Consider the following 24,188-nt stretch of genomic DNA (forward strand, 5'->3'; position numbering starts at 1 on the left):
AATTTTTTTGTTTTGAGTTTGCATTTTAAGGAATGCAAAAATAGAACACATGGCAATAAATATCACATGTAAAGAAAATATTTATTGACACCATTTCCAAGTACTAAAACTTTGGAAAAATTCGTGACACAAGCTGCTACTGAAGGATTTATAAACATCTTTAATCAAAGCAATCTAATTTTCTAGGATTTAGAAAACTGAAAATAGCTAAAATAAAAAGAAAAATGGCTAACTGGGCCTATGACATGGGTAAGCAAGCCGACCCATCTATGGGCGTGTGCGGTCCATTTAAGCGATGGCAGTTAGGGTTCCACTGCCCTCACCAGCCGCCGCTGGCCAGCCGCAGGGCGTCCTCGACGAGCCGCCACGCCGGGCTGTGTGCTCCCGCGCCGGGCGAGCCGCCGCGCCGGGCTAGCGAGCTCCCGCGCCGGGCGAGCAGCCGCGCCGGGCTGGCGTGCTCCCGCGCCGGGTGAGCCGCCGCGCCGGGTGAGCAGCCGCGCCGGGCTGGCGTGCCGCCGCGCAGGCCAGGGCGCGCCGCCGCGGGCCCTGCCGAGGCCAGGCTGCGTGCTGCCGGGCGCGGGCGAGCAGCCGTGCAGCGCCGCGTGCAGCCGGAGCGGGCGAGTCGCGTGCTGCCGGGGCGCGCTAGGGAGCCGCCCGCGGCGCGTGCACCCGAGGCCGGGTGAGCCCGTTCAGAGAAGACGGCGAGGCGGTGAGCGCGAGCGCTCACGGACGTCGTCATCGTCGGACGGTCTCGCTGTCGCCGACCACGACCCCGGCGCGAGTGGCCGTGGAGAGAGGTGGTGCGCCAGCCGACGTACCACCCTGTTGCCGCTCGGGCTCAAGAGCGTCGACGGTGAGACCGTTCCGGATGGGCCGTCGTCGGGAGTCGGGGTAGGCAGTCGCTGCTGCACCCCGTCGCCGAGGACTAAGGCGATCCTCTCATCGTCGGAGGAGGAAGAGGTGGCGTCGACGGCAACCGTCGCAGTAGACGTGAATGCGATCTGGCCGACGGGTCAACCGCGAGGGCTGGTTGATTTCCGCGCAGTCAGCCGTGTCCGAGCACGAGGGCGCGCTGGAGAGGTGACTTGAACGAGCAGTCCGCTCGATCGAACAGCGGGGGTGGCAGTGTCTGCATCCGTTGGAGGAGCACTCGGTTGGCGAGCAGGACACGGCCCCCATCCATGGAGGGGGCAGTACCGCATCGGACGGAGCGGCTGCTGGGTCTCGGACTCACGCAACCGCTCTGCAACCCGCTCCGGCGAAGGCGATGGAGGATGCACCCATCGGTCTTGGCGTGGCGCTGGCGGTTGCTGCGGCGGTGCAGCAGGTGCCGCAGCGTTGCTGGGACCAGCGCCAGGATCACCACCGGTCCAACGGATGCGCTCAGGGTCAAGTGTGGCCCGGGCGTCCTTCTTGCTGCGCTTCTTGGCATGGTGGCGACCATGTCGACGCGCAGCACGTAGAAGACGACGTGCGACAAAGTCAGCGCCTCGCCGGCGACGATGGCCACCGTTCAAAAACCGAAGGATGAAGGTAAGAAGGGCAACAGAAAGATCTTTGTAGATCATTGCGTACCCGACTGTTTTTCTTTTTGTTGAAGAACTCCTTGCCTCCGCTGTTCTTGTTTTGGCCTTTGCTCTCTTTTGTAAAAGCAAGTGCTGATAACGTGTGATGAATAGAAACTGTTGTGCGAGAAAATGAAAAGGGGTATCCAGTCTTTATTGCTTTTTGGTATATATACATGCAGAGGAGACATGAAAGGGAGTATGCCAAAGGCCACGTCCGTACATGGGATCGTGCAGGGGCACGTCCCTTGGTGGACGCCGGTTGAAAAAGCAGTCAACAATTGCTTATCTTGCATAACATATGTAATAGAATAGGTTGATCCATCACCACCTCATTTCTCATAAACTAATAATTAGTATATACATAAAGAATGGGTTGATTACACAAAAATTAATTAAATAAACTTATAATGCATCACCTCATTAAGCATAGAGTGACTCTACAAACCAAACACACCATATATGTCTCAATCACCTCCAAACTACATACAACAAACACCAGACTGCGTGCCACGATCTCGGTAAAAGTTGGCACTAAGTCTATCTTCAGCAGCTTCCATCCCATCTCCTATTTTAAATTTCAACTCTACTATGTTTTCAAAACATTGTTTTTAATTTATAAGACTATATGTCAACAGATTCGTCCTAATAATGCGAGCGGCATCATATAACAACGCAATTATCTTATTGGGGTTTCTTCTGAACCTACACACACGCGTCAACGCCTCCGTTTCTTCCCCGGATGCCCAGAACCCAGCTGTTCTGGACGAGAACGAACGACGCACTCCGAACAGTCTTTACCAATACTCGAGACAGCCAGCCACCTATAGTACTACAATGAACGGCTACGGGCTACGGCTAAAATATCTCTCAGTGTATCTGCCTATCTATACATAAGTTTTGCATAAAAGCGCACTTTCTAACAGCTGGAGGGAGGGCGCAAGGCCAGCGTCATTGTTCCTCATGTACGTCTGTCTCGTCGTATATCTCCTCCTGCGTCAACAGAAACGAAGAAGGTAAGAATCACTGTACAATAAATGTTGCAAATGATACCTTGTACGAGTAACAGTTGCGGTGCTCAAGTCATTTGTGCACAAAATAGGACCTTTTGAGCCTCCATATATGATTTAAGTTACCCGGTTTTATAGCTAGGGGTCAAAATTATACAAATTCAAGAACTGATGGATCAAAAATAGACTTAATATTACTTATAATGAGGACGTGTATATAGCTGTTTTTAAGTATCCCTCGAACTTACTTTACTGAATTTCGTAATATCTTCATAGTTCCCAACAAATAAAATTAGTCACCATAATTTTCTAACAGCGAAAATAATCAACATAATTCCCTAACACAACTACGGTAAAAGTTTATCTGGTTTGAATGTGCTATCGGTAGCCAAGCATTATAGACAAGAAAACAGTTTACTCGAGAGCATAAATAAAGCTTAGAATTTTGCAGACCACTAACCTGCAGGAGCTCCTCTATGACATCCTCCATGGTTATGATACCAACAGCCTCTTCATCTTCGCTCAGTGTGGGCAAGGGCTCTTTATGGACCTGCAGAACGTCTGCTTGATCTTTGGACCATTTTTTAGGCCTATTTCCTCTATTTGATGTGTTCTGAGTGTTAGGGTAGCTCTTCCATCTTTGCAGTGGTGGCGGAAGGTTTTTCACGACCTTTTCGTTGTTCTTATCATCAATAGCAATGGACACCTCTTTGTTCCATTCCCAAAGAAAAGAAAGCAAAGAGAGTAAGATATGTTGAGAAGATAATGCATACCAGATGTGAGCTACTAAGGATGACTAAATAAGAAGATAATGCATACCAGATGTGAGTTACTACGGATGACTAAATAAGGTGTAACAACTGCATAGGAACTCACCAAAAGTTCCACCATCATTAGCAGCTTGTTCAGCTGGTTGGTAACTTGGATTGTTTTTCCTTATGACTACAGCCATGTGGCTGTGACCTTTCTGAAATTCGTTTAGGATGTCATAGAGGGGCATTTCTTCTAGAACACTGAAATCCAGCAAGAGGCACATGTGTTAGCTGATTATATATTATGTCTTTGCTATAGTAACATGTTCAAAATATGATGATCAAACTAGAAGGCTCCAATATTTGGATTGCTCAAGAAATAAAACTATCCACTTTCCTATTTCCAAATTTGAATTTGATGTGTTTAGTATACGAGTTTGAGAGCCATTACTTGTATAATAACAAAATTATAAGCCACTTGTATGCTAACCTAATTAGGCATGTCATAGATATATGAATATTCTTTCAACAATGCGCCAATAGAGTGACAACAAAACAAACTAGCTGAAAGCCTGAAATCCTACTCCACACTAGTTATTTAGGACCCATCCTATAGTGACGTTCATGAGTGGTATAAACAGGTTCTTTTGTGGAGCATCAAGAATACTGCCATAGTTCATTCTTTATATTCCAGTAACTTTGGTACATATGAAAACATAGTTATAGTTCACTAAAGAAATCACCTAAAACCGTCAGATAGAAAGAACTTTCATATATTACCGAGGAATTTTGCGGATAGTTACACTTTTTATAGGAACCTCATCATCAGCACTAACTGATAATAAATTCTTCACCTGAAAATCCACAAAAATAAATGCAATACAGTTATTCGTAAAGGTTACCAAAAAAGAAAATTATATACTCAAAGCAACAACATAGCCACTAATATTAACACTTGCAACATGCCCCACATTTTTATATTGCATTAGATGACCATAAAAGATAATACAAAAAACTAAGCAATCTCACCAATGTCACACATGCCATTATTGATAGTGTTGCTTCATATTAAATTCATTTACACATTCACGTGTTTCAGCCTTTACAAAATCACAGCTACATGATGCCTTCAGCATGATATCTAGGAGTAGCATGTGAACAGCAGGTAAGTTTGAAGTAATTCTTCCTTAACAAAATAATAAAGTATGTTATATGTGTCCATCTTAATAAATCAATCTTCCGCAAATTTCTATGATTGAACATATAGGTGCAAAAAAATTCCAAACCAACAGTACATACATGAACGTTTGCTGTAAACTTACTTCTCAGCAAGGATTGACAATGGCAACCCTATTGGGCATAGTTCCCCTGCCATTTACCTGAATCTCTTCTGAACTTAATTTGAATGTTTTATCTGGCTAGTAATTGGCAATCCTTACCGCTATGGAGAATCCTATTCTACGCAAAATCTTTCTTCAATAAGGACAGTCAACCGAAGGATAGATGGGAAGTCCAAGAAATTTTCAAACTTTTCTGAAAAATACGTAGCATGTTTTAATAGCAGAACATTACCAATATCAATCCAATAATATTCGTTTTCTTTTCATAATACACAGGAACTCTGCTATGCCCTTTCTCAAGTACCTCTTGCATTAGATTCCTGTGTGAAAGAGACAATGACACAGTTTGTTTAACAACAATTCTGCATAACTACAACACGCTGTTTAAGGCATATAATTAGATATGATGCATTACCTGTCAAGTTTTGCATTTATATCAATTGCAAATGTTTGACACAAGGGTGTCATAGCATCTTTAGCTTTCTTTTCAGTCAGTTCAAGAGCTCCTGCTATTATGGTAGTTTCATCATGGGTTAATTCTCCACCTTTGCCAGCCTGTTTCAGTTACAAACAAATAACATAGCTAAGATAACAAAAACTTTCATACACATGCAAACTTTCATGCCTCACAAAATCTATGCCATGACATCCTTGCTAAATGTGTCTGGATAGAATAAAGGTAACACATCTATCAAGCCAATCAGTTGCATTCGAGCGTCTAAGGTCTATGTGCAAACCAGTAAAAAGATGTTTATAGCATAAACCGCGTTTGATATTCCAAGTAGGGAATTAAATTGCATGGACCCAGGGTCCAATTCTCTCACATGGACCCATACTCTTGATGGGCGACACGTGGCATCCTAAAAGAATCATGCGATCAACAAATCTATCGTTTACATGCATAAATATGGTCCCACAAAGCATAATCTTATTTATATCAATAGATAAGTCTTGTCATTAATTTTAGGTACACATGCCATCAATCAAGGCTAGGGACCCATATGAGAGAATTACCACGAGTCCATGCAATTTAATTCCTCCAATTAGGCACCATTTAATGTCTTCTGTTGAATACACATCCACACCAGTAGCGATGAAAACGGATGGAAACGGACGGAAAAACCCTTCTCCCGTTTCCGCTCCCGCAATTCTTCATCGGAAATGGGAGCGGGAGCGGAACAACCACGGGCGGAAATGGGTTCGGGTTATACGGGTTTACGGAAACGAATCAAAACGGCCGAAAATTAACCGAAAACGATCGGAAATTACCTCAACGGAAAAATTAATCGGAAAATAAGTCCACAGAACCACATGATTACATGACCAGTTGACCACATAGCCATTGAACAACATGAAAATAAAATAAGTCCACAATAGTACATGAGCACATAGCACAATTCCAAATCCAAGTATCCAACAAGTAAACTTACACTCACTCTGCCCACATAAATTCAGTCCATACACAATAACAGTTAACAGAGTAATAGACACGTACGATATTGCTCGGGCCCTGGTCGGCGAGAGTGCAAGCCAGACAGCCAGTACTCCAGTGGGCAGGGGCGACTGCCGACCGACGACCGGCCAAGGTTCCATGACCGTCGGCGGCAGCTGGTGAAGTCAACCTCCGCCATGGCCGGAAGAAACGAGGTGCAGCGGCCAGCGGGTCTGTAGGCGGCGGCTGGTAAAGTGGCTTAGGGTTTCACTAATTCACTTCACTCTCAATTAGTCAGTTCTTAGGCAGCGTCTCACTCTCACGTCCGTCGGTGGAGGCCTGTTGAGTGTTGGCCTGTTGGGCTTGGCACTTTGGCAGATTTGGCCATTTGGTTGACGCTTCGGGTTAAATCCGGAAACAATTCGGAAATATTTCGACCGAATACGGGATCCCGACAATCCGAACGGAAAATAGTCTTTCCCGTTTCCGTCCCGCTCCCGCCGACCGCCAACCCGTAACCCGTCCCGAACCCGTATTTTCCGGAAATCCGAAAACGGGCGGATCAAATGTGGAAAATGGGGCGGGTCAGGACGGGATTTTTTCCGTCCGTTTTCATCCCTACACACCAGCAAATCATCCACGGATCCACAATGTCTCTAAAAAAACTAATCCTGCGGGAGTTAAGACAGACCCCGAGCATTGTACTAATAAGAAGATCTCACACGTCGAGAAAATCCGTCGACCACGTCCGCCACACGCGGCTTGCTTCAGTGACCCCGCCCTTGTCTACCATCGCCGCGGGCGAGCCACTCCCTCGGCTCCTGCTGACCCGGCCCCGTCGACGAGCGTGGCTCGCTTTGACGACCCCACCCTCGTCTACCACCGCCGCGAGCGGGGCACGCCCACGGCTCCCGACGCCCCGCTGGCCCGCACCGAGCCTCCCGTGTACCACCCGGTCGCCATTCACCGCAACACCGGGCACGTCCACCCAATGGTAACTCGTCGCGCAGCCAACATTCTCCGCCCAGTCGACCCGCTGATCCTGGCGGCTGACACGGCTGCCACTCCTCCGGTCCCCTCCTCCGTTCGTGCAGCCCTCGCCGACTCCACTGGCGTCACGCTATGGAGGAGTACGCGACTCTGCTGGCCAACCACACCTGAGACCTGATGCCACGTCCACCAGGCACCAACGTGGTCACCAGCGAGTGGCTCTTTCGCCACAAGCTGACCTCGGACGTCTCCCTCGACGACTACAAGGCTCGTTGTTGGGTCCTTCGGGGCTTCACCTAGCGCCCCAGAGTGGACTACGACGAGACCCTCAGCCCGTCGTCAAGTTTGCCACCGTTCTAGCCGTCCTCTACCTCACCCTCTCCCGGGACTGGGAGATCCATCATCCCTACGTCAAGAATGCCTTCCTCCACGGCACTCTGACGGAGACTGTCTACTGCAGCCAGCCCACCGGCTTCGTCGACGCCGCTCGTCCGGATCTGGTATGTCGTCTGAACAGGTCCCTGTACGACCTCAAGTAGGCGCTGCGGGCATGGTACAGTCGCTTCGCCTCCTACTTGGCCTCCATCGGCTTCGTCGAGGCCAAGTCGGGCACGTCTCTGTTCATCTACCGGCGCAGCGACGACATCGTCTACCTCTTGCTTTACGTCGACGACATTGTGCTCACGACATCCACCACCGACCTTCTATAGCGCACGATCGTCGCCCTTCAGCGGGAGTTCGTGATGAAGGACCTAGGGCCTCTTCACCACTTCCTCACCGACGAGCGCCAACCTCAGGGTCTCTTCCTCCACCAACTCCAGTACGCCATCGACATCCTGGAGCGGGCTGGCATGTCCGACTACAAGCCCTGCTCCACGCCAGTCGACACTTAGGCGAAGCTCTCGGAGGACGATGGACCCCCGGTCACCGACACGACGTCCTACCGGAGCTTGATCGGCGCCCTGCAGTACCTAACCTTCTCTAGGCCCGACATCACCTACACTGTCCAGTAGGTGTGCCTGCATATGCACACCCCGCGGGAGCCACATCTCACCGCTCTCAAGCAGATCCTGCACTACCTCCGCAGCTCCCTCGACTACGGCCTTCTACTCTGACACTCCCCGACGTCGGAGCTCGTGGTGTACACCGACGCTGACTGGGCTGGCTGTCCCGACACGCGCCGGTCCACTTCCGGTTATGTTATGTTCCTGGTCACCAACCTCGTCTTCTGGGCCGCCAAACGGCAGCCCGTCGTCTCCCGCTCCAGCGCAGAGACCGAGTACCGCGCCGTGGCCAACGGCGTGGCAGAGGCCTCCTAGTCGCGCCAGCTTCTCCAGGAGCTCCACAGCCTCCTTCAGCGCGCCACCCTTGTCTACTGTGACAACGTCAGCGCGGTCTACCTCTCCACTAATCCCGTGTAGCATCAGCGTGCGAAGCACGTGGAGATTGACCTGCACTTCGTCCACGAGCGTATCGCTGCCGGTGACGTTCAGGTTCTTAGCGTCCCCACCACGCTGCAGTTCGCTGATATCTTCACCAAGGGGTTACCTTCAAGTGTATTCACCGATTTTCGATCAAATCTCAACATCTGTACAGGATATAGTTGAGACTATGGGGGGTGTTAGAGTACCTATTTAGAGTTTTGGGTTAGCCCCTTGTAATTACAGTCTCACCCTGTGTAGGGCCAGGCCCAACCATTGGTCTATTAATACATCACCCAACCCTGAGTTAGGGTTTTCCATTCCAACTCAGACAATTTATACCTTATTGTTGACATGGTTAAGACTGCAAAATGATTGCTAAACTTTGACACATGAAGTAGCAAGGTAACAAACTATGATAAGCAATATAATCTAACTTGACACCCATCAGAAGTTGGTTGTGATGAGTTGGAATAACTGAATATCATCCTGCTGCTTAAATATGCACATCAGATATGGAAGAATTCACATGTCTATTTGAAGGATACTTGTTTGCCAAATACCAAGCATACAATCTCTACTATATTTAAGTGGGAATTTCTTCCCGCGTTCCCTCTCACGCGCACCGCCAGAAAATACAAAAAAAATAAGCGCAGAACCTCGGATTCAAACCCTAACCCACTCTCTCCCAGGCTTAACTTCTAACCACTGGAATACATATTTACTTGTGTTCTACAAAAGATATATATTGTAATAAATATTGTGAATATAGAAATAGAAACCGTAGTAAGACACGGGCAACCGACTAGTTCTGTTTTATACGAGAAGCTTGAATCAAACAAGCTAGCTTTAAACTAACATATGACACAATATTGTCCTGCAATACCTTCTAAAGTGTGAATGTGCTACACAGAGGACTGTGGGTAGCCAATGCCCATGTGACTGTTTCGAAGCAGGGGCACACAGATTGTGCTGAAAGTTACAGATAGATAGACTATGGGCAAGGACACGATCAAGAACATTTGCGGACTTGCTACTTAGAAGACAACATAATTGTTATACCTCATTCCCGTGCAGAGTGACAAGTGTTTTTAGTTCAGCTCTACGGAAGAGAGCTGTCTGACCATGACCCAGCACATAGTCCAATAGCTGAAACAGAGCAAAATTTTCAGTCCACATTATATGCTGTAGAACTCAAGTAATGTTAATACACTTGATCAGGGAGTCACCTATTACCTTGCTTATAGGATAGGCAATAGGAAAGCAGACCCAAACAAGCACACGGACTAATGGAGCAACTGAGGCACCAATAGCCAGCCCATAATGTGAGCAGATGGACTGTGGTAAGATCTGTTCATACCAAAATATTAGCACATGATACCAAACTTGACACATGAATCTGAGCATCTGTAAGTGAAAATTGGATGATTCACCTCACCAAAAAGCAGAATCAGTGTCACTGATATTAAAATAGCACCCCAAGCTGTCACCAAGCTATCAAGGAATATGGGCAAAGCCTAATGCACAGACAAGCATATCATCAAAACTTATTTATTATGGGGTTACAAACTTTTGTAACCCAAAAGTCGCTGGAAGCATAGAGCAGCACCTCCATTGCAGCCGCATTGCAGATTAGAAGAGTGCATAGCAGAAGGTGCTGGTTCTTCACAACAGGTAAAATCTTAGCTGCAATGAAGAAACATAGATAGTATTTGGTTCACAAATTTGCAACATCATTTGATTACAGGGTAACAGATATCGCTAGATTATGTTTGTTTCAGTTCAGCAGTAATCCCGTCAAACCATGATCCGATACCAGCCTGTGGAACCTTGTTACTGCTGCCCCACAAGCGTGAACCAATAACCTCGTCATTGTCATCTTCATCTCTGCCCCCCACATCTTTCAGCTCGAAGTGTTCTGTTTATTCCTATGCGACGGCAGCGGTGGCGAGGCTCAACCATACAATTTTGCCCCCAAGGCCAGATCAGCGAGGCACCTTCGGCATTGCAGCAAGTGGCTTGGCGGCGATAAGATCTGCAACAACCGACGGATGGTGTGGAGCCTCACTGTGACACAGCGCTGGGCTCAGTACGGTGCGACGGCGCATGCGCGGGCCGCATCTCAACTCCATGGGAGATTCCCAAGGGAGTCCAGATTCTCACGTGGCTGGCTCAAGCAGTGGGGCAGCGGTCATGTGCGGTGCTGTGCCACTGTCGCAACTGCTGCTGCACGAGCAATGGCATGGAGGCATGGAGTATGTTGGTGGTGTGGCTGCAAAAATGGACGCCTTCCTAGACCATCTTCTCTGCTCTTGTTCTAGTCAAGTAGCAGCTGGCTCCTCTTGGCATGTGCTGCTTGTCATTGCCGCTGCCATCAACCAAGGTACCACGGGCCACCACCGTGGTCGCCATTGGGCTCCGTCTGGCAGCTTGCTGCAGACTGCAGAGCTTGTGGGCTTTGTTTCTCAGTGACTGGAACTCTTGACTGAACAGCTTGCTACCAATAGCAGCTTCAAGTTATCCATTTACCAATGTCAGCTTCTAGTTATCCATTTACGTTACTGAGTGGAAACCAAACAAAGCCAGAGTCCTGTTATTTTGTTACCAATGCCAGTGTTTTCTGATAACATATATTAACATTGGTGTTTACTTTACATTTTCTAAACCAAACAGCACCACAGTGTCATACTGTCAGAACTGCTGGAAAAGGCATCCAATCAATAATTTGCATTAGATATTTCCTGCATTTTACCTAATAGAGATTTAATACTTATGCAAGTCTAAGAATAATATATATATCCTAGGACTCGATTCCAACCATTTCAATGCGGCAAAATCCCACGGATAACAACCAAACCTAACTGAAGACCACATCATTTCGCTTTTTACTAAAAAAAACACAGCCTCGCACATCTTTTCCATACAACATATTGTAAGTCTCACTTCAGAAGAAGAAGAACATGAAGACTTCTTCGTTCTTTTGAATGTCTCTTTTTTTTATATACGTAATAGGAGTATAATAACAAGGAAACCCCAAAGTTGTGCTTTCTAGATTTGGTTTGGTTTATATGCAATTAAAGAAAGCCCAATGTCTAGTGAAGCCAAAGGCGGTGCAGCATTTTCCCTTTTTCATTATGTTTAGAGAAACTCAGAACCCACTGCCAGGTGATCAATACCAGTCATATCCCATTAACATGCCACCAAATCCAGAAACACGAGGCGCCAGGGTTTCCAGATACTTGTGATCAACAATACGGCCAAACAGCCTATCAGTTCAAATGTCCGATATTCACCATCCACCGATTCTCCAAGCAAAATGCCTATTCTATTATTCATGGATCGAACCGGCACCCTGGAGCCGCTCGAGGGAATGGCAAGCCAACTCGTGTACCAGCGCAGCGAAATCTGACCAACCGTACATCCAAATCAGGCGCCGCAGACGCCCCCGGCGCAACATGACATCGCACCTATTGACCTATAGACGAGAGAAGGGACACGGCCCCCCCGAGAAACACGGGTGGCGACGGTAGGATAGGGTACCTGCGTGCTTGCGATCCTGCTCGGTGCCGGACTTGGCGAGGACCTCGAGATCGACGAGGCTAAGGGACATGAGGCCCAGGGTGAGGCCCGACATGAGGCCCGCGAAGAGCACGAGCACGATGATGATGACGATGTGCTCGAAAAAGGCCGCCGAGCAGCAGTGGTACTCCACCGCCATTCACCTCCGCCGCCGGCTCCTCTCTCCCCTCCTGCTTGACGACGAGAGCCACCACCACCAGAAGCTTCTCCTCCGCTCGACCCGCGAACTCACCCCACCTCCTGCGTCGCGAGCGATTCCGCAGTTGCCTTCTTTATTTAGGAGCGTGGGCGCGGGCGTGCGTGTGTCAACTACGCAGTGAGGCGTGGCCAGCGGTGGCCATGCTACAGGACGGGTGGCCACCCACGAGCTGCTGACATGTGGGCTAGGTAGGCGCCCTGTTGGCCCGCTTGATCCGGATTAGTGGTCCTGGTTCGCGGCCGTATAGGTTCGTCTTGCCGGAGGCGGGGCCAGCGTAGCGCTGGGCCCAGGTTGCAGAGAGAAGAGGAGGTGAGGCTAATTATTTGGTTTAGCTCTTTGACGGGGTTACGGGAGAAATTGCCGAAGACACTGCGCCAGCTTTTGGGCTGTCGGCATTTGTAACGGTTCTTCCGTGGGACCGGTACATGGACAGGTGGTGGCGACTGACGACTTCCATCTACTTCTCTGTCACCGAGTAAATAAAATTTTAAAGTTGAAGTCAAAATTTTAAACTTTAACTAAAATTTTAAAAATAAATAATTATAATATTATATTAATATTATTAAATACATCGAAGAATATAGTTTTATAGCATGTTCATTTGTATTGCCCTTTTCTATAAAAATAATTAAAACTAAGATAATTCGACTTATATAGAAATTGATTTATGTCGCCTTCAAATCATGGTCAAAGGTACCACCGACTTAAGCATATTCGGCAACATATAATACTTGCACGCATCTCACGTCAGATTTAATTTGTGTATATAAGAAATCAACGTTTCCGTTTTTATTTTACAATGAGGATATCATATCATTAATTTAGCATAACACATAAAGGCACGTATAACCCTGACACTATGGTGCAGTTTTTAAGTAGGAAACACAATTAAGACACATGTAGGTACAATATATTGTATCTACATTAAGATATGACCCATTTATATGGGTTGTACTAGTAAAAGTGTGTCTTAGGTTTAGAAAATAGAGTCATGTATGTCTCTATGAAGACATGATGTCTTTGTTTTTACACCACACATTAAAAACATGATTTGCATTTTATTCCCTCAAAGTGTTTTGGAATACTTGCGTGGTACACAATACCAAGGAGAGGCCTGATTCGACACTCAAATTTATATGTTTCTGATGCAAAATAAAGGACTGTCATGGTAAAAATACTATATGCTTCCTAGTTCCTATAGCTCTTATTAACTGTAGAGCATGCTGGTTATTTTTTGTAAATTTAATTAGATTTATAGAAAATATTACTAACATTTCTATGTCCAAATAAACTTATTATAAAAAAAGATTTAATAATCTATGTAATGTTGTTTTAAATATTATTATTTTTATAATATGTAATTAAAACTGAGTGCATTTAATTTTTAAGAAAACTGAGAAACAACTAAAAAGGAGACTGGAGGAGTATTCTTAAACATATCCGGTACGAAATTCCAGTGGCCAGTGGCAGCACTGATTTTCGCGTGGTTGCTGAACAACCCTATTCTTACGGACAATAAATACAAAAAATTAAGATAAATTTGTTGGGATAGAAAAAGTTTACAAGTCACCGAATTTGCCTTAACGCGTTCTCACCTCTTGCGGTGTACTTCGATTTTTTCCTGGTTTGTATCTCACGTTACGCTGTGCCGTTTTGGCTTTTTCTTTCAGCTAAATATTGTTTTTTTGATATTTTGACCAACCTTCTGAATTCATATTTTTAGTTTTTTTTTACATTTTCTTGAACGTAGTTAGAAAATGTGACACCTGTGATTTGTAGATATCAACAATATGTTGAGGCTAACAGGTTAGTATGATAAGCATTATTCTGGTGCCACGTAGAAAATATTTTCTTGATGTGGTAAATAAGTAAATAGAGACATATTGGAGTTGTACCGTGTGCAAGATAAGTTTGGACCAAAAATCTAACGTGCTGGTACGTTTTTTAGATACAACATCGTCAAAAGAATTAATCAATTTTATAGCGCCAAGAAATATAGCATGGTATTAATTTATCTCTGTATTCCAGTTTGAATATATCTATGATCTTTACTTGTGCATCACAAGTTATACGGATGTAACATTAGTCAAAGTTGTTAGTAGCTTTATTCGAGACGACTTTGTGATTGCAAGAAGTTTCTCGAACTAGAAGGTTATCAGGACAGGTTAGGCAGCTGACTCATGCTTGCATGTCGGGCACGTGTACAGACAGCTGCCCGCACGTGCGCAAGCGCGGCTACGTCCGTCCCGCTGCGCGGTTAGCCGAGGGAGGGCATGTTTGGTTTGGCATGAATAAAAAGAATTAACTTAATATTATTTTTAATCCTTTACTTCGTGTCGTGACTCATGACAATAAGATAACACGTCTCGACGCTTGGTCTATAACGTCAAGTAACTGGTTTACTAGCAACTCGATGTACGCTGGTAGCTAATGTGTGGTCTAACTCGACGCTATAGATCGTGGCGATAGCTAGACGCCGAGCTAGAAAATGGCTTCGGTCGTGTGCGTGTGAACGAAGCGAACACGTCGGCCGTGTACATGTTAGACAGCTGATATAGGCGACGTGATGTTTCTTTCTACGCAAGCATCATGTCACCATAAGTGGCAGTGGCAGGCACATGATTCTGATTGATTCTAGTGCTAAAAACATTCATTTGAAACTTTGGGTCACATCAAATGAACGGGAAAAAAATATCACGTTAACAAAGGCATAGAAGTTAAGAGAAACGAAAGCATATATGGCCGTATGTCCCTCATTAAAATAAGCATTCACAGCTTCATTTAGATTACCATGTTCCTGAGTAAAAAAATAATTGGTCATCCGTTGTGACTAATATGAGTCTAAAAGGCAGTCACATTTGTAGTAAAAAACAATTATATGTAATATCTGCACGCACTCTGTTTCTTCAGTCATACTACTTGACTAAGAATAACTTATTATTTAATGAAGTTAAAACCACTACGAGTTAATATGCCACACACTGAATAGTAAGTATTTCCTTATCTTAAATAACATTCTTTCCATAGAACTGGCTTGAACAACAATTATTTCTTTATTTGAAATAACATTCTTTCCATAGAAATCCTTGCGTCTGAGGACATGGAAATGCCCTAAACAAAATAGATTTGCAATCAGAGAGAATAGCGGGGATGTAACGGCGAGGAGGGTGGGGAGCCGGGGCCCGGGGGATTGGGGGTGGAGAGCCAGAGAGGACTAGAGGAGTAGCGAAGCAGCGGAGTCGTGCGTGTCTACTCGAGTGGTGTCGAATGGCGAATGTGGTGCTTTCTTAATTACTCTGCTGCTCCCCTCTCGTGGGCTGTAGGCTACAAGCCGCCATCAGCGGACCGCGCGAGAACTATATTTGTTAGACCAAGCATAGAGAAAGTAGGGATTCTAGATGAAGAAGAGAAGAATGTCTGACACAATTCTAGATATGTTCAGTATGGATTATTTGCAGATGCTATAATGGGTAAAGCTGAAGAACGTGAAGAAAATGATATTCTAGCACAAATGTTGCATGATCAAGAGGAATGTTATAACAATGAAAAACTTAGAAAAAATGGGAGCATAAGTTAGAGGACCATAAAAACTTTGTTGCATCCATATTAGAAAGAGGGTCACAAGAAGTTGTGTAGCACATATTAGAATTGTTGCAGTAGAAGGCAACAAGTGGTATAACTAACAAGGGTTTCAATGAGATATTAAAACTCATGAAGAAGTAATCTCTACTACTAATTATGTAGCTATTGTAGGCGTCCACACCCCATTGTTCTGCCGCTGCCGCGGCCGCACCTCGCCCCGCATCCCGCCCGCAATTAGGGCATGTTTGGTTCACTACCTCAGTTGCCACACTTTGCCTAACTTTTCTGCCTAAGGTTAGTTATTCAATTCGAACGACTAACCTTAGGCAAAGTGGGGTACATTTAGCCACAAACCAAACATGCCCTTAGCGTCTCCGCCGCCGCAGCCCTTCCAGAAATCTCCATCCCGAAACCTCCGCGCCCCTGCCCGACCCCGCGCAGCCTTGGCGTCGTGATCGCCGCCTCTGCTCCCTCCTCCATCCCGCGCAACAACGACGACCGTCGGGGCCTCGCCTGGCAGATCAAGTGGGGAATCCACCCGCCAGGCGTCTCCCTGACAGCGGTAGACGGTGGCAGCGATGGGGACCGAGAGCGAGGAGGCCCCTTCCCCATCCTCTACCCTCCCCTGCGATTCCAGCATTGGTGCCCGCATCCCCGCCGTCCGAAGCATGGCGCTCTTCGTCTCCTCCCTCGCCGCCGCCCTCTCCCACCTCTCCCTCCCATCGACCTCCACCCCCAAGCCTCACCCGGCCTCGCTCCTGCGCCTGCGCTCCACCTACCGCCGCGCTGTTAGCCTCGCGCTCCGCGTCTCCGTAGGCGAAGCCGCCGAAGCCTTCGAGGCGGGCCTGCCCGCGGAGGAGGTGATGGCTGTCGAGGAGGAGGCGGAGGAGGATGCCCTGTTCGATTTGGCAAAGAATCATCCGCCGCCATCAACACCCTCCTCCCACTCCTAGATCTCGTGCTCATCATTCGCTGCTCGCCATCAACGCCCTCCTCCCCACGCTCCGCTTCGCTCCGTCGATGGAAGGTGGCCGATGCAGTGATGGGTCGCGGACGCCCCCGCCATCAACGCCCCTTTCCCCGCAATCCCCTTCCATCGTTGTCGCTCACCTTCCATCGACGACGCTGCACTTCCTCGGCGCCCTCTGCCCACCTACGACTATTAAAGAAATCCAAAGGGATGACAGATGCGAGGCCGCCACCCGACACCCATCCTCCTCGCATATTCCCTGTTTCAGATTCGCGGAGTTGAGTTTCCCAATCCTCTGTTCTCTTGTGTTCATGTTCAGTTTCCTGTTCATATTTTCATAACTGCATATGTTCACCTTATTATACAGTTTGGATCCTCCCGCAGACGTTAGTGGGAGAGGAGAAGAAGGAGGAGAAGGTGGACTACCTCAACCTCCTCTGCCCCATGCCCTTCGAGGAGATCCAGCGCGAGGCTCCCAGTTTGTCCCCTTACCCGTCCAGTTTTAACTCCATAACCAGCTAGCGCGTGTGCAGTGCTGCGGCATTGTGTAGTTTTCACTCGGTATGCGCTGCCACGTGGTTGGCGATACCCGTGGTAGAATTGGTTGGTCGACGGAGATTGAATTTCTCGATATGGATCAAGTTCTAGGCTGCTGCTTTAGTTTTACGGGGGTTCATAGCTGGATTTGAAAATTATGGTTCTTAGTTGATTGTCATTATTACATAGCATTGATAGATGTGTCTTAGGAATTGCTTGGCCATTTGTGTACGACACAAGTATCTTTTGCACACAGTGCCCACAGTGCAGCACATTAACTGATACTGCAGATGTAGTTTTTGCTCTGAAGCATTTGATTCCACTACACCTGCTGTGTCTAGGATTTGGTATTTTGTTTAATTATTTTTTTAACATTGATATCTTGTCACAAATACCAATTATCCATATGCATTGTGCCTCTATCCAGATGACTTATGACTTGTTTATTCAGTTTACCAGCTCACTGCCCATGTTTTTTATGCACATGGAATAAATTGTAAGAAAATCTTCTTGATGCTTTTTTAGGCCTCCACTCATGGCATAAATTGTAGTATCTGAACACACATCTTAACACATTCCATACATCCCACATGCACATCAATTATTGCCCTTAAGACGTACACTAGATTGACCCTATGCACACATATACCTGCTGGAGAGGTTCACGAAGCCCTGGTTTGAAATACGGGCCCGTTGCTGTCCCATCATGGCCCAAAGGCACTGGAGGTTGATCTGGAAATTAATTTAGCGGCATGCCATGATGAGGCACTCATCAAACAATCCTGAGTATCGAAGATTCAACCCGAGTTTTGGCGCAAAAATCCTAGAGGCTGATCTAGAAATTGTTATGGGGGCATGCCACAATGAAACACCTTTCAAACAATCCTGATGGTTGAACTCAAGTGAGCAGCTTACCTCACATGCCATGTTACCCAGCTACGAGCCCATTCTCATTTAGTTTGATACTTGATATGACCTTTTAATATACTAAGGGAATGGTATTCTATTATTAGTTAGCTGGTTATAGAAAACACAATTTAGGCGAAGGGGTAATCTGTTTTCTTGTGTCCATGTGCAAACTGCTTTGCTCTTTAGTTCTTACCCATGAGCTTTTATGCACATCTTTAGTGCCTAAGATCTTTTCATACTTCTTATAGGTTTTGATGCGCATGGCAACTTGCTTGGTTCCTACTCCTACCTTATAAATATTTGGCAATGGGCATTGCTCATTATACTTTGATAACTGACAAATGGCTATAAATATAGTTTGATCCCATAAGCTGCCTTTCTGTTTTTTCTAGCTCCAATAAAATCTTCAGCATTTCTTTCATAGCCTTAGTCAAGTTCAACTGTTTAAGTAGTCTCCATCAAATATTGTTCTATCCGAAAGAGATGAGAAGCACTTTAAGACAAATGTTATGGTTTCATAGTTGTTTGAAAAGAGATAAAAATAAGAGGTATATTTTATACTTATTTCACCCAAACAACTTTCAGTTTTCTTACAGATGCCACATCACAACAGCCTTTTTACAGGCCACAACAACATTTCCCCACAGCACAGCTCAACCAAACAGGTCCTGCTTCTGTGGCCAACTCCAACAACATGATCTGTCGATTCCGATCACCCTCATTCACAAATCACCGCTGCAATGGTCCGTAGGCACAATCCTTCAAATTAGGGCTTTGGTTGCCTCCAAGGCTCCCACACTTTCTAACCTATGATTCTACAGTCACTTGTCCTTGTATGTGGCAATGAACCCACCTTTCCTAAGCACTACATGCTGTTGATGGTTGTTGACCTCTGGCGTCCTGAGATCTGCATGCTCCTCTGCCCTCATTAAAATCTTACAATAGGCAAATGCTTATTTCCCTCTTTCTCCCATTGAGTAATTTCTGCCTGAGTCTAAGACCCGGTGTTCCCTACCCCACTTCAATTTTGTGCAAGGCGATGAAAATACATATACCAATTTAAGAAGAGATTCCAAAGCCATGAAGATCGCAGAATTCACTTGCCTAGGCCCATTCGGGTTGATGCATAATAGTTTAGTAGTGGTATATGTATTTGAATAATACACTATTTCAGATATCTGATGTCATTATTTAGTCAGTAATAATTCTTGTGTTTTTAGTTACAGGTTGGTCTTTTATTGTTTACTCTTCTTTGAGAGGTACCAGCAGTCCATCTTCACCTATGCCATTTAAACACTCGCTTTTCTTCTAATTTATTCGAGTAAATATATGGCACTCAAGTGCGAGATATTTTTTTAATTATTGTTTTGATTGTCATCTCTCTCCTCACCTATATTTTCAGTTGGGTCCATCACTGGTTGCCCCTGGGCGTCGAATACACAATATAGTTTGAAATTGCATTATCAGGTAAGTTTAAGCACGACATCTCTATTCTACTAAAATATATGTTTCCTTTTAGAATCAAACAGTTTTGACCTCTACAACCGTAGCTGCCCCACAATATTCCTCCACATCACTTTGTGATGAACTTCCACGCCCTTCTGATTGGTGATTTCTTCTTCATTAAGTTATCATCAGGTGGTTCAGTTGCAAGTGCAAGCACTCAACTGAAAATTGTCTATTGGGTTCGTGACGCACGCCTTATTTTAGATTTAACTGTAGTCTTCCGTGTCCTCATTTTCCACTTAAAAAAAGAAATTAAATGTATGGTGTTATATCATACATGACACCAGCTACTATTTTCATCTGTTTGCCTTGGAGAATCATAGACATCAGCTTTGGTTTACCAACATCCTCTTTATGCATATGTTCTCATGTGTGCTCTGTGTCAGCATGGCAGCCACACCAACCCCCACCCTGCTCGGTGCTAGGTTTCTGGAATACTGCCAATAGACAATTTCATTTGCTGCACCGGAGACAAACCCATCACACCCAGGTATCTCCTACTACTCTATAAGCATTTGTATCTAGAACATATCTGCGTGCTTATTGCGTGACGCACGCCTTGATATGCTACCGGTATCAACAACTAGCACCTTTGGAGCAAGCGAGGAACGAAAGGAGAACATATCTACACGCTTATTGCATGACACACGATATATAACAGGTTTACCTATGTTATATATAGACACCGTAGCAATGCACGTGTAAGGGTAGATTTTCTGATTGGTTAGTTTGGGAGTGAAAGCATTCTTCCGATTGTGTCTGCTAAAGGGATTTCTTTTTTCTCCCAATTGTTTCTAGATACAAATGGATACACCATCTGGTGTGAAGGGTTCTATTCCTGCATGCATCAAGTTTTCTGTGAAGGTTCCAGGTGAAATACCATACTATGGTATATATTATGACCCACCTGAAGAGGTATGTTCAAATTTCAAACTATCATTCAATGCAATGTCTTATCATTTTCTGATTCATTAAATTATGTGGTGTTTTATATAGATTGACATTTCAAGTATTTTATCTATTAGTTTTGTCATGACAGCATATAGCTCAAATATTGATTATCCTTTTTCGGACGTACCCAGACCCCGTTGCCCCTTTCTGTTATCTCTTCAAATTCATGTTGTGCAATGCTTTTGGCGAGAATTGGGGTTATATGAATCAAGAAATCGCACGGGTGGTTTTGGATAATGCGGCTCTTGGGTTGGGGAAAATAATTTTGTGCGTAGTGAGCATATAAATTTACTAGAACTCATAGCAGTAGCACAATATGTTCTGCCATGTGAATCACTACACAACTCTTAATCACTATAAAAACAGTGAAGCACTACACAACTCTAGGCCAGATGTTTTTTGTGTTTATTTTTGCTTGAAGGTGTTCTGTTTTTACCAACAGACAATACTTAACTGACATATAATTAAACACACTGGGGTCCAATGAAAACTGACATAAATATCTGCACAATATGCTTCTGCCTTGGTTAGTCTGGGTTGTTGATTTCTTTTTTAATACACTGGGTTCATTTCTAGATAGAGTGAGTTCTTTCATAGTGTTTTGAGTCTATACATGTGTTACATATAGCATAGGTTTACTAGAAACAATGGAAAATATGTTTTTGTTGGGCTCTTAACATACCTGTGCTCTGCGTAGTTAGCAACATAGGTGTAAAATGAACAGTCTAAGTATGAATGGTAAAATGGACAATCTGCTCTGGTAAAATAAACAATCTGCTCACGGAGCTAGACGACCGCATTGACTTCAGGTTCCAACAATGGACCTACTGCTCCCTACCCTCTACTGACCAGGAAATGGCTGACTCGGATAACCCTGTTCTGTTTGTTTGTTTTGAAAGTCTTTGCTGGGAATAGCAGCTGCTCAGTTTTTGCTTGTAGTTGTATGTAGATATGCAAAAGGAAGAGTTTAAATCATATACTTTAAAGACAAAGTACATGTGCTCTGTGTATATGCATTAAACTGACCTTGTTCGATCCTGTAGTATATTTGAAGTATTACAAAGAGGCTGTAGTATATTTTTAGAAGCTAACAAAGGACATTGGGTATTACAAAGAGGCAATGGTCATGCCCCAAACATAATGACATGCTGTTTTTTGTTTGAGCAGAAGTATATTTGTAGTCCACAATGCAATGTCCAAACCAAAATGAGTAAAATGAACACAAAACAAGTAAATATGTTCTAATGGTGATTTCAGATGAAGACTATGGAATCCCCTCTGCTGCATTCAATTAACTGCCCCAAAAAGACAGGTAAGGTATGACATTGGGTATCAAAAAGGGGCAGTGGATATTCCCCTATACATCGCGGGTTATTGTTTATTTTTCTCACCACAAGTATTTTTGTAGTCCAGAATGCAATGTCCAAACCAAATTGAGTAAAACATAACACAAAATGAGTAAATATGTTTTAATGTTGATTATAAATCAAGACTATGCATCCACTTTGCTACATTATGTTTTCTGTGATTTTTTGTTTCTACCTATAGGTCATCTATTGTGCCTAGCTATAGCCTGAGTGACTACAAAGCTATGATGTATGGGAAATACTGAAATTCGAACGGTAAATTTGAATGTATTGTGTTCCCTGAAAACATGTATACCTCAAATAGCTGCTTTTGTAACAATGAATATTTACTTGTGTTCCTAGCAGCCTGTGATGAAGATGGATATATTTTCGTATGACTATTCACCTGATTTTGGTAGCGTCGCCCGTGAGCTGCTTGTACCTACCAAGGCCTTTCCATCACCATAATTTTGACTCGATATGCTTCTACCACCGCTACAACAAATGATAGATCTAACTACATTCAGTACAAAGCAAATCCTTTAGCAAATTTAAATATGAATTCATTAAGATTCACAAATGATATAGTAAGGACCATACTGGTATTATCTCTTGCATGTGGCAAATCTTCATTTTTTGTGTGCATTAGTGGCCAATTCTCTGATTGCATATGTCCCTAAGATTCATCTATTTGAGAAACTGATATTTTCACTTTTAAGGGATAGCCATAGAACTTGAGGATGAACAGATTGATCGGGCTCTATTGAAGAATGTCTTGGATATTTTTATTAAAATTAGGTTGGGTCAAATGGAGTGTTTCGAGAATGACTTTGAAGATTTCTTGCTCAAGGATACTACAGAGTACTGCTTTGTCAAGGCTCAAAGGTGGATCCTTGAGGACCATGCCTAGATTACATTATTAAGGTACCTAGAATTGAGAAGGTTTATGTCTGTTTCTATCTGTATTTACGTGTGGCTATTTCTTAAAGGCCGATGCTTCTTTCAAAAGGCTGAGGAATGTTTGAAGCGGGAGAAAGAGTGAGTTGAAAAGGCTGAGGACCATGCTTCTTTCAAAAGGCTGAGGAATGTTTGGGTACAAATCTGTAGCACAATTTCTAATTGCTAAGCATAATAACAAACAATTGCCCACTGATATAGTGAACAGCGCGGAGGAGCTCCAATAATCTGATGTGGGAACATGAGCTGGCATGTTTGAGGATAAGAAGATAGGTGATGAGTTCTTTTCCTTTATTGTTGACTATAAAGATCTGAAGGCATGTACTATTCTATTGAGGGGAGCAAGTTGAAAATTGGTGCCCACTAATAGTCTGGTGAGTGTCTTAATTATATCAATACCTTCTAGGTGCCCACTGATGTATCATGAATGCCATTATAGCAATCTTGGCTATAGTTAACTTTGATCTTTGCACACATAGTATTTCCATCAACAGACTGGTAAGTGTTTGGGTGTAGTCTCTATATGGTGTGCATATGCTTTGCACAGTCTCTGACTGATATTTGTCTGTATGTTTTTGTGATCAATCATCAGGGACTATGATGAGTGTTTTGTTTTCAGCGTGTGGTCTGCATATGACAGGCATTAGCTCATGGATAGTTTAGTTTTGATGGTCTCTGTTTGGTGTCCCTAACTGACATGAGTATTTTTGTTGCAGGTGATCTAGCCGAATGAAATTGTCGACAAGGCCATTAGCATCATGCAGGTTACCTCCAAGCATCTCATGTATATCTGCAAGGAGAATCTGCACCCACGAAAGGCATTGAGTGCAATAGAGGTGAAGGAACTGCGCGAAGCCCTTTAAGTTATTTAAGTTATTGCTGAAGGTTTGGACCTAGATTCACTCTTGTGCTAGAGTTTGGTGTAGTCCTCGATTATAAACTGTGTACAATGTTAATGTAGTGACATAGTTTGTATGATGCAGTTCATAGTGATGTTTGAAGGTATTTGTATAAACTGTGTCCTGGACATAGTTTGTATGATGCAATTCATAGTGATGTTGTTTGAAGCTGTTTGTATGAATTATGATGTCTGATGCAGTTTGTATGAACTATGTCATATTATGTTGAATGAAGCTATTGAA

The 24,188-nt window shown here is 44.6% G+C and overlaps 1 protein-coding gene and 1 long non-coding RNA gene across 10 annotated transcripts; one reads left to right on the top strand and one right to left on the bottom strand.

Annotated features, from left to right (window-relative positions):
- Nucleotides 1-1,907: 1,907 nt before the first annotated feature.
- LOC100283152 (uncharacterized) lies at nucleotides 1,908-12,402 on the bottom strand. The gene is made up of 11 exons (NM_001156054.2): nucleotides 12,051-12,402; nucleotides 10,120-10,196; nucleotides 9,944-10,027; nucleotides 9,747-9,860; nucleotides 9,573-9,659; nucleotides 5,083-5,222; nucleotides 4,900-4,987; nucleotides 4,108-4,181; nucleotides 3,452-3,588; nucleotides 3,036-3,283; nucleotides 1,908-2,558 (listed from the first exon to the last, which is right to left on the bottom strand). Exons 1-11 carry the CDS (start codon nucleotides 12,226-12,228, stop codon nucleotides 2,517-2,519), a joined length of 1,269 nt encoding a protein of 422 aa, NP_001149526.2. The 5' UTR covers nucleotides 12,229-12,402; the 3' UTR covers nucleotides 1,908-2,516.
- A 3,833-nt stretch (nucleotides 12,403-16,235) lies between these two features.
- Nucleotides 16,236-24,188, top strand: LOC103643765 (uncharacterized). 9 transcript variants are annotated; one of them, XR_004855564.1, is made up of 10 exons: nucleotides 16,269-17,117; nucleotides 17,208-17,318; nucleotides 19,689-19,753; nucleotides 20,179-20,282; nucleotides 20,591-20,707; nucleotides 22,001-22,055; nucleotides 22,292-22,365; nucleotides 22,456-22,974; nucleotides 23,079-23,420; nucleotides 23,763-24,188. It is a non-coding gene; the product is annotated as an uncharacterized lncRNA (long non-coding RNA). The 9 variants fall into 9 exon arrangements; XR_004855562.1 differs by having other exon boundaries at nucleotides 16,236-17,117; nucleotides 17,208-19,753; XR_004855560.1 differs by having other exon boundaries at nucleotides 16,236-17,117; nucleotides 17,208-19,753; nucleotides 22,292-22,974.

This window comes from Zea mays, chromosome 1 (genome assembly GCF_902167145.1).
Source record: "Zea mays cultivar B73 chromosome 1, Zm-B73-REFERENCE-NAM-5.0, whole genome shotgun sequence".
NCBI lineage: Eukaryota > Viridiplantae > Streptophyta > Magnoliopsida > Poales > Poaceae > Zea > Zea mays.

Bases quoted from the DNA above. Each gene is read 5' to 3' on its own strand.
- LOC100283152 (NM_001156054.2), bottom strand. From the start codon at position 12,228: ATGGCGGTGGAGTACCACTGCTGCTCGGCGGCCTTTTTCGAGCACATC. The intron at 10,028-10,119 runs GTGCTGCTCTAT...TCTGTGCATTAG, and splicing joins GCAATGCGGCTGCAATGGAG to GCTTTGCCCATATTCCTTGA. The intron at 4,988-5,082 runs GTAATGCATCAT...TCTTTCACACAG, and splicing joins ATAAATGCAAAACTTGACAG to GAATCTAATGCAAGAGGTAC.